This window comes from Cryptomeria japonica, chromosome 11 (genome assembly GCF_030272615.1).
Source record: "Cryptomeria japonica chromosome 11, Sugi_1.0, whole genome shotgun sequence".
NCBI lineage: Eukaryota > Viridiplantae > Streptophyta > Pinopsida > Cupressales > Cupressaceae > Cryptomeria > Cryptomeria japonica.
In genome coordinates, this window is record NC_081415.1 from 698,780,927 (window position 1) to 698,792,240 (window position 11,314).

At 33.3% G+C, this 11,314-nt stretch overlaps 1 protein-coding gene across 3 annotated transcripts in view; it reads left to right on the top strand.

The window, feature by feature from the left end:
- LOC131067153 (protein unc-13 homolog) overlaps positions 1–9,006 on the top strand; it is a 106,531-nt gene extending 97,525 nt beyond the window's left edge. For all 3 annotated transcript variants that reach the window (XM_058002092.2, XM_058002093.2, XM_058002094.2), the window contains 3 exons: positions 3,912–4,007; positions 4,151–4,334; positions 8,359–9,006. In XM_058002092.2, the coding sequence (XP_057858075.2) occupies positions 3,912–4,007; positions 4,151–4,334; positions 8,359–8,540 (462 nt within the window). In that variant the 3' untranslated portion in view covers positions 8,541–9,006. The remainder of the gene's footprint in view (positions 1–3,911; positions 4,008–4,150; positions 4,335–8,358) is intronic.
- Positions 9,007–11,314: the final 2,308 nt, after the last annotated feature.

Genomic DNA, 11,314 nt, shown 5'->3' on the forward strand with positions numbered 1-11,314 from the left:
TCATGCCCAAAAAAACCTTTACAGGGCAAAAACAAACGCGCAGACCATGAAAAATACGCGTCGGGCAGAAAAAAAAGTGTCTCTGAAAAAACACGAGGGCAGCCCAAAAGAAATGCCGGCAGTTGCAGAAGAACCGGATGCTGTCGGGATAAACACGACCCCTTTTTTTTCTCACACGAAAATCCTTCACAAAACCAGCACGAAAATCATGAAAATCTGCAGAAAATATTGTGCCCTAGCTGCGCAGGCACAAATCACGAACACCGAAAAACCCTAGTTCGCGATTCCCAAAAGCACTAATAATTTTTTTCATAAAAAAAAATCACTTAAAAAAAAATTCTGGAAAGAAATTCCAGGTAACACCTATAGGATTTTTTATCAAAAAATTCGCCAAACTTTAAAAAATCCCATTAACCCGCTCTGATACCATGAAAAATTGATTCCTCAAATAATTGGATTATCTATTCAACGATATACAACCGTATATAAAAAGTTTACAAGATGACGTTCTAAATTAAGAACTAGTCGTTTAAGTGAAAACTAAAAAGCTAAAATGCTTAATAAATCTGAAAAGCTTAAACCCAAAAGGCAAACTATGCATTCTTATAAAAGAAGCAATAGTTGACTAATGACTAACTAAATGACCATTACTAGAACCACAAAAGACGGTAATTGACTAAAAGAATTAATTATTCTATAACATTCTTGGGAAGAAGATAGAGGAATCTTTTGAAAAGCTTCATTTTTGCCATGGATCCTTGTACTCTGTCAAGTTACAAGGGAAGTAACTTAAAATACAAAAGATTACCTAACCTTTTAAAGATCAATAATACCTAGATGATGCAAATTGCACTTTTTAGGGGAAAAAAGAAAAAAGAAATTAAAAATGGGCGAAATTGGCATGAGTACCTACCAAATTCGTGTTGGTTTGCCTAGGACGGATTTGTAGGGTTCGAACAAGACTGTGGTTGAGATCCACAAGGAACGAAATTGAACGTAGACTGGACTGGGCTGAGACCCAGGCTCTACAATTGTTGGACTGGTAACATAGAGTATAATCAATTGCATGTTTCATTTTATGTCAAATTAGGAGAAAATACCCAAATGGTAATCTTTTGGTGGTTGTTTTGTGAATTTGTATTTATGGAGTCCTTTCTTTGGAAGGATAGAGGAATCCTTTGGAAAAACTTAAATTTTCATGGATCGTTGTTGTCAAGTTACAAGGGAAGTAACTTAAAATACAGAGGAATACAAACCCTTTTCAATAATTAATAAAACCTATATTATGCTACTAAACAAATGGTTCTTTGAAAAATTACTAGGGACTTGCAACCTTGGTTCCAAGCTCTAAAAACGTGAATATAGCATCATAAGTGAGAACACTAAAATTTGCGAAGGTGATTCAAACAACAATATCAGGTCATGGACATTCTTCTAGCAATAGAGCATTGTTTAGAGCGAATCAAGTTAATCTTTGTTGGGGCTAGGACTGCTCACTTGACCTCAAAGCTATGTCAATGCAATGGTTGTAAGTTTGTAGAAATTAAAGAATGATTATGATAACCAATCTCTACCAACTTAAGAATCACTAAACCTGTGTTTTTCCAAGGGATATTATTTTGAGGTGAGCTTTACAAAAAGAAAAGGAAAGAGTGGATTATTCTTTATTTGCTTGGTTATAAGGCATTCATATCTTTCTTGAAATACCTTTGGTAACTTCATAATCCTGGTGTTGAGCTGTGTAAAAACTGGTTGCATCATGGACATATAAGACATGGGCACAACACTTAAGACATTGGTCATCAAGCTTTGATTATTAGGCTCGCTCTTTTTTTCAAACCTCTTTTTTTTAAAAATAACTAGCTAATTTTGCTTTAATTAAATTTTTCTTTGTTTTATAGGATTGCTTAAGTAGAAGTGAATTTAAATCTTAGCTTTCTTGAGTAAGAGTTGATTTGGTACTTTGGGTGAATATAATTGTGCTAAATAAGAAAGGATTACATTATTTGAAATGTTTGGTGCTAGTCAAATGTGATAAAGTTGGGCTCCTTAGATTACTTGACTTTTATACTAGTTAACTGAGCAAATATAGTGACCCTGTTGATTCTAGTCTATAACATTGAATCACAGACGTTGCAAAATGAGGAAAAGGTTGCAACCAAGCATACTTGTAATTTTTCTATAAACTGGTAGCTAGGCTCTTTAGTGGAGCAATTCACAGATGTGGTAATCAAAACTTTGGGTGAAGAAACTCCTTTCAAGTGGGAACAATTTGTTTCACTCAAGTTGGCTTGTCAATATTCTCTACTCCTACTTATATTATGATTTATAACCTCAACTAATCAAACAAGCTGTATAAGATCATAACATTTTTTATTTCATTGGAGGCAGCAATTAACCTCAATAACACTAGATGACCTTATGAAACCACGAGGAGGTTGATTAGGGTGCAGTTCTTGCCATCTGTCCGTCCATAAGATAAAATGTTACAGTGCTTCTTTTTCGAAATTTCTTTTTGTTCATCAGCTAGAAGAAGTGTTTTTTTGCTGCGTCCTCCAATAATGGTTCTCTCAACTCATAAGGATCCAATGCCTTGACCTTTACCTGCTATGGTGAATGTAGTGACCAGTCACTCCCAATAGGGGCTTATTGCAACACTAGATGATACATTTTTTTAAGAAAAAATAAACAAAACCCTAGCAAAATGTATAAAACTGAAAATTTTGAACAAAAACCCTAGGAACTATTAGAAACTCACTGAATATCAGAAAGAAAATTTAAAAAATGTAGATCCTAGCAGCTAGAAATTTAAAATGAAGGTAAAAAAAATAGAAAAAGTGTTACATAACTGTCAAATGATTGTTGTGATAATTATGAGAAATTTGACTGTTTTTTAGTGGTGGATTGATATTTTTTATATGCTGACCAAGTTGTTTTCAAGGATCCACAAATTATTGGTGAGTTACATGCCAAGCCTGTTTTTTTTGCGAGTGCTTGCTCAATTTTTTTATCTGTGGTTTATATAAATATATATTAATGTGTGTATACAACAAAAATTGGTTCATTTTTAGCATGTGCCCATGAGGTAATAGGCAGATCAAGAAGCATATCCAAATTGCTCTCTATTTAGCTTGGGAAATGCAGACTTTTGTTAATATGGCAAATATTTACATATTAAAATATATAAAATGTGCCATGGGCTCTGGACCTAGAAGGTGATAGATTGTATCCATTCATGTTGACCTTTGGCAACTAATGGTAGTTAATTATGTTCAATACAAACTCGAGATTTTTTATGGCAATGAAGAACTTGATTTTTAGTTCTGTAGAAATATTGAATTACATCTTTTTTTCAAAAAAGGGAGGCATTCTTACTTCTAAGAGTTTCAATTCATCATTGTCATTATTTGATTGTCATGAAGAAAAAAATTGTTTTATGATTTATCAAATAATTTGTTTTGCTGACTAAGTTTAAGCATATTACAAGAAAAAAAATGTCATGCTTAGACGTGGCACAAAATAAATTATTTTAAAATATAAGATGAATTATTTGAAGTTCATGAAAAGGGCACACAATACAAAAATCATGCAATAAAATGAATCACCAACTTCATAAAGGAAAAATTGCATTCACGATAAATTATGGCTAGTACTTGGAATTCTGTAATGAGAGAATATTGTAAGCAGGCCACATTTGATCTTATTGCATTGATGTAAATGCCCAACTTTTTTTTTTATTTGTAAACCTTGAGTGTGATTCCCACTGAGTTCGGTTTAACTGTTACAACATGCAAGGATCAGAGGAATGCTAAGTTCATGCTGGTCCAAACATGATTTCTACCAAAGCCAATAGAATGAATTGATGAATATGTTTCTTTGAGTTCTCATTGTTGTTTTATTTCCTGTTGTAGGATTTTTTCATGGCAGGCGGAGATGGGCTTCCAAAAAATGTGGTAGAAAATGCATTTGCCCCAGTGGAACAAATCGTGAAGTTATATGGTCTCAAGGTGAGTTAAATTCAATGGAAATGTTCAAAAATTGGGATTATGGCAAGACTGTTTCTCCATGTGTTCTTTTAGTGCATAGAAAGCATAGGTCACCTTGAACAAATATGTAGATAAATCAGCTTATTTTGTCATCAAACATGCAGACAGAAGTTATTATTGAGAGTTTGATGCATGAGAGCGAACACAATTCTATAGGAGATGATCCCAAAAGATATGGAAGTAGATCATCCAGAGATGCAGACACTCTTTTGCGTGTTTTGTGCCATAGGAGTGACAAAGAGGCTTCAAAGTTTCTTAAGAAACAATACAGGCTGCCTAAATCTGCAGGTTTGTATCCTCATCTCATATTGTGTATGCACAAGTACTCTTGTTTGGATTCTTCTTTTTAAAGCAATGGTGTAAATCTATCACTTAGTGTTATAAGCATTGTAAAGTTATTTTTATTTACAATGTATATCATCATTGCAATGTTCATAATTAACTTTTATTTAACAGTCTTTCTCCCTGTTGACCTTTCACAATCACCATCACCTCATTCAGAATATGTAAATTGATTATACCAAGGCTAGTTTACTTTTAATCCAAAACCAAACGCCCCACTAGTACATGTTAGAATTCTATTTTGTTTGTCAGTAAACCTGCTTTGGATTTGTTATGAAGCTTGAGATAAGTTCAACTGCATTCTTAAAAGTAAATAAGGACAAAGTATGATGAACAGAGTTGGAATTATTTCACTAGATTTCTATTCCAATGATGTATGGTAACTCACATGAGACTGCCAATGTCAAACTACTTACTAAGAGCCTTTGTCAACTCTACAAACTGTTATGGATAACTTCCAGTAATAATCTAGCCATCAACATAGATTGCCACTGCCTGTTTGATGTACAAATTTTCATCTGATTTCTCTTAAATTTTTTATCTTTGAGGTATGGATCGTGCTTGTTTTTTATCATGGAAGGCCTTCTTCATAATGAACAAATTTCTTGAGGAAAGCCATTGAAGAAGACACTTCACATTTATTGATGAATTTTCCACTACCTGAAGATTTTAGTATTGCAGAATTTGTACAAAGCGTATTTGAAACAATGGAGACTATGGTTTCTTCTCTCACTTTCTTTCCAAATCCCATTGACTGTTTTACAATATTTCTCACTTTTTATGATAACCCTAGGTTTGTAAGAGTGATGCTTTGTACATCTTAGTTGGCATTTTACGGCCCTTGTACCCCTTTGGAGCCTCATTAATTGATTTCATCATTTTTTGCCAATATGGTGAGCAAACAACATTGAATGCCAATCCATTCACATAGACACATTGGCAATCTCTCTAGACTCATTGTGAAATGCCGTTTCCAATGCTTCCTTTGATCTCTTATGTGTAGAGGTCATAGGTTATTCTTCAGGCATGGACAAAAATGGATGGCCTTCTATAGGTTGACGATGAGAAGGTGGCGGAGGGGCCTTAATTGCTCAAGGCTTTTTCGCAAGGGATGAGTTACAACTTTATGCCTTGCTTTTGCTTGCTCTTCAATATATGCCAAGACTTGTTCATCTGGAAGGCCATTATCATTTGGGCCAAGACAAAATTTGATGCCTTGGTTAGGGATATTGCACAAATGGCCTTTCACTCGATTGAATGAGCTCAAATATCATGCTTTGCAATGACCACGAATCCAAATGTAGCTCCACCATTCTAGAGGTTGTACCATTTCAACATATTTCCAAAGGGGAGAGTTTGGGTCTGTTTTGAAGCAAGGTTGGCTCTTGAAGCTAGAAATAGTTGCCATTGTAATACCTAAGACAACAAGTTCAATAAATAACACATTCGAAAGAAACCAAAAAGAAAATATTTCAAAACAAAACGAGAGAGTTCATTTTTAAAAAAGAAATGTAAGGGAAAAAAACCAAAAACATTAAAAACCTGCCTCTTTTGAAGAAATCTCCCTCTACAATCTCTTTGACGATAAACCAACATTTGCAAATGTGTAGGAATAGCACAACAACCAGCTTGGAGTATTCAACAATCAATTCTTCAACTCTATTCGTGCAATGTCAAGTAAGTTTAGCAATGGAGGAAAATATTTTTGTTTTTCATTCACAACATGACAAATGAGATAGATTTTGCCTTTTAGATGTCTTCTATGGCAAAAATTAGGGTTGGGGGGCCGAAATCACCTTTTTGCATTAAAATAAGTAATTAAAAAAAAGGAAACTGAAAATTAATTGAATGATCTTGAATTAATAATGAATATACAACCGTATATAAAGGAATTACAAGACGGTGTTCTAAAAAGAACGAACTGTTAAACTAAAGCTTAAAATGCTAAATAAAACTAAAAAGCAAACTATGCGTTCTTATTAAAGAAGCAATAATTGACTAAAATGATGAACTAAAAAGCTAAATAAGTCGACAACTAAGATGACGAACTAAAAAGCTAAATGACCAACTAAATGATCATTAATAGAACCACTAAAAAGGTAACTGACTAAAAGAATTAAATATTCTAAATAAAACTAAAAAGCAAACTATGCGTTCTTATTAAAGAAGCAATAATTGACTAAAATGATGAACTAAAAAGCTAAATAAGTCGACAACTAAGATGACGAACTAAAAAGCTAAATGACCAACTAAATGATCATTAATAGAACCACTAAAAAGGTAACTGACTAAAAGAATTAAATATTCTAATAGAAACTCACCAAATTCGGTGGATGTGTTTTTGGAGGCAAAATTCGTTTTGGGTTGGGCCAGACCAACAGGCTGGGGCTGGAACCTTGTCTGGACCCACAACAAACTAGACCCAGACCCTGGAACTGGCTCAGGACCCACCTGCTAGCACCCATGAACGAGTAAGAGAGTAATTATCTGTAGACTGAAATAAGGTTTCTTAAATATCACAATAGTCTGGTATAATGGTAATAATTCACTTGATGGAGCGATCTGAGTAATTGCTTTAACTTAATGGTTTGCTAGTATGATCAGTGAGCCGCCTGCAGATGACTACTTCAGTTTTAGCACCTTCCCCCCAGTCAGATCTGAGGGCTAGGGTTCTGTGGAAGGATCTTGCAATTCTACAGATCTTCAATCTCCTTATTTCCTGTGTGAAGAGGTTTTAAGGATGACAGGTTCCTGGTAGTTGGTTTGTCTCTGCCCTGGATGCCCAAGTAAATGTTGGATGTGCTGCCCCTGTAGTTTAAGACCTCACTGTATGATGTGACTACAGCCAAGGTGAGGAAACTGGCTATCTGGATTTGCAAGTCTTGCTGGAGACTCACACGCTAGGTCTGTTAAGATGTAGGCAGATGTAACCTGCTGCTGGGCCCTGCTGGAGTCTGAATAGTCGTCATAAATTCAGCATATTGTATTGCTTTTTAAATTTCATCTTCTTTTAGTTTATTCAAGTTATTTTACTAGCTATTTTTCCACTCTCCGAAATTTGGGAAAATTTTTGCCATTCCCAAAACTGCACTCTGGCATCTCCAACCATCACTAACCCTTACCTTGCCAACATAATTTAACTTCTCTTTTGTAGAATTTAGAAAATCTTTGCACACAGTTCTATGAGGTTGGTCATAAATGTGTTTGGAAGAAATGGGGAATCCATTTAGTTAGAGCATTTGCTTATATCCTACCGTAAAACTTTGGGGTTGCACCAAGCATAACAATCGTACGACTCATGAACATTCAATTAGTAATAGCAATTTTTCTAGTAACTGATATTGTAGGTTGACTCATTTCACTACTAGGATCAATGTGCCCTATTAATATGAGAGGAAATCAAACTTAACATTGTACTTATAATGGCAATCTACTCGTCTGTTAAAATGTCTACGATGAATGGTTAAAGTCAAAACCCATATTATATTTACATAATAGCAATTGATTGAAATTGATTGCTTAAAAAATATATTATATTTGGGTCTCCCGGCTCAGACAGAAATTGTAGAACATACAGGTTTTGTTAATTCTGCCAGTACTTGCGTATGAAATAACAAGTTAATTAAACTGGTATTGTTCATTCAAAGTACAGCCCTTTACAAAATGAGAATTCTGTTTCCCTCATTGAACTGGGTTGCTTAAATAAAAAGTGGCTCTCCCAGTGGTAGATACTTGATGGTTGACCTCTTCTGTCAGTATGATATTTATGTCAAAAGTACTCGACAGATAATGTTCAAGAATTGTGGTAGTAACTTACGAGAACCTATTTGTTTTTTCTTATGTACATCCTTTTTATATCCAATTTGCACCTCATGAATTTCGCATGGTTAATTATATGTTTTAAACCTTTACTTTGTTTTTGTTATATTAACCTAACTGCTTCATGGGCCTGGCTTCTCTCTCCTGGCAGCTTATGATGATACACCTGGTAAGGAATCATCACCAATGTCTCCATTTACTGGTGCATCCATGACCGATCTCCTCAAAAGGAGTGCATCAATTCGTTGGGGTACAGATGGTCAGAGAAGCTTCAGAATGTTAAAACAGAGGCTACAAGAAGCTACTATAGAATTCAGACAAGGAGGTTGGTAAGAAGGATGGTTGTTGGTCCAGAATTATCTGAAAAACAAGAATTATTTTTCTTCTAGTGTGATGACTAACAATCGGGAATAGTAATCTTTATTTTTGAGAGAATCTTCAGAGCGAATTTTGAAGATGCTTCTGGAGAAATTTTCCAGCAATGATCAAGTCGTATGCAAGAGAAACATGGAGATGGTGCAAACGACATCCTCATCCCCTTGAAAGAAATTATGTTATCTACATTTTTTGTAAGCTATTGCATTAAGTTGTAAATGTATGTACAATGTATTACCTCGTTCATAGTTAAGTAGGCAATGATGTACCATTTCATTCTTAATTCATTTTTGAGGTATGGTTAAAATTTGCCATGTCATATTGGTTTCCTTGAGTGGGCAAGTTGGGAGTTCGTTTGTTCAACTTTAATGAAAGAACATTGTATAATATAAATTGCTATACATAAATAGATTTATTCAGATCACAGGCTTTATGAATTGGTATACGCTTTGACAAAGCTTCAGAAGTGTCAGATTGAGAGTGAATTAGATGCAAATTTGTAGAAATGAAAATTTGTACAGATGTTTTTATCAGTATTCAGAACTTTTTTGGTAGATGCTGGTTTCTTGGGTTAAGTTAAACTTGTGCCCGTTATGGAAGAACTTAATTTCCAAACGTTTAAGATGTCAAGTTTGCACCATAAAACATTCAAGCTCAAGGATAGGCACAATTTTTTTATTTCTTTATTTTTATTTTGAGGAGAGAATAATTCCTAAGATTTTCAAGTTAAATTTGAGCCAAATGGAAGAAGTTGGCTTATAGACAATTTAAGATGTCAAGTTTGAACCATTAAACATGCAAGTTCAGCTATATTTTGGTTTCAAATTCATATACTAACAAGTGCCCTGTAGTGGGAAGTAGCTGCCATGTTTTTATTTTAGAAAGATGCACATTTTTTATTTAAAATATCATGTATTTCTTCTCATAGTGATGTTACCTGTGTTCCAACTCACATCTCTCAATTTGAACTGATGGAAATACAAATGTATTAATTAATTTGTACCAAAACATTTGTAAGACATGCATTCCTCAATCACAAACTTGAACATATCTACAAGTCTTACAGTTGAACATATGAAAATGAGCCGTGCAATTGATAACAAAAAGTAATTAACAAACATTTAGGCTGGTACAATCAAGCTTTCATGTAATTAGTGTGGGGAATTGCTATTTCTGCAACTTACACTCAAAACCGTGTGAACTAAAAGCTTGTAACGAGTTTGCAATAGCAAATATCAAATAATAGTAAGTCCGTAGAAGAAAATGCTTGCAAGTGAAAAGGACCTTTTCCTCGCAATTTAGACAATAATATTCCTTGTGCCAAAGACATCCATTATTGGTGTTGTGATCATATTTATTTTTGTTGATGTTTGACAAAGCATGGTGAATAAATGATTCCAGTAAAGAGTTCTTGTTTAATAGGAAATGTATATTGTTATCGTTGAGAAATTTTTTAAATGTGTTTGTGCCAAAGACAATCCATTATTGGTGTTGTGATCACACTCCAATGTGTGCATTTTGAAGAAATCGTATTTATTTTTGTTGTTTGACAAAGCATGGTCAATGAAAGATTCCAGTAAAGAGTTCTTGTTTAATAGGAAATGTATATTATTATCGTTGAGAAATTTTTCAAATGTGTTTGAATTTACACCGTATCTATACATATTGATATGAATTCATCAAAGTAGTGGATTGTAATCGAAGTATATGCCAAATAGTGTGCAGTAAATAAGATCAATTATTGTAGAAGCTTGTGTATTAAATGGTCAATATAAGTTGACCATTACAACTCCAACTTTTTAACAAGCAGTCTTATTAGTATATTTGATTTATAATTTATATTTCTTTCTTAAAGCATATAATTATTCTGTAGATCTAGTTTTTTGTGTTGGCTTTGCTTGGAATTTTTTAGTCATTAAATTGATTTCATATTTACATCTATTTTCCTTTATCTTTATTACGTGTTCTTTAAATATTTAATCATCATCATTTTTTAATTCATCTTTCAAGTCATAGTTTCTAGCATATAACTCAACTAACATGTTGAGTTAAATTATTGATATTTATTTTAAAAGACTTGTGTTTTCATATGTTTACATTGTCAGTCTTCATCAATGTCATTGAGTGTATTAATGACAATTGGCTCAGTTGGAACAATTAGTAACATTTTAGTGTTATGTAGAACCATAAAATTTGTATTGGAAAAGTTGGGTCAATTGATTGTTGTTTAAGTATGTTATGTCATTGTCATTTTATGAATTAGTTCTCCTTCTATATAATATACAAATGAATGTTTTATTTTTTGATGCATAATAATTTTTAATTCATAACATTGTAGTATATCTTTGGAATCACTGTGTGGCACTATTTCTTTGTCCCTAACTAGATTTTTAAACATTAGACTATTCAATATAGGCTTTGTCTAATCATATTATTGTTTTTTCATTTTATTTTTTGTATTTAATCAATAGAATGTAAGAGTTGATTCCCTATCAAAAGGCTTCATCTATGAACAACACTTGTAATTGTTCACATTGTTTTCGTTAAATGTTCACATTGGTAGATGTGTTAAATGGCATAAGGAATGCATAATGAATTGTTGTTTTACTTGCATGATATGTTGTTTTTCTTGTGTATGCCATTATTACTCTTTTTTCTCAAATGGATTAGAACATGCATTTGAATTTTATTAACATTTGGAAGATTTTCTTTTGTGTTAATATTTTTTCAAT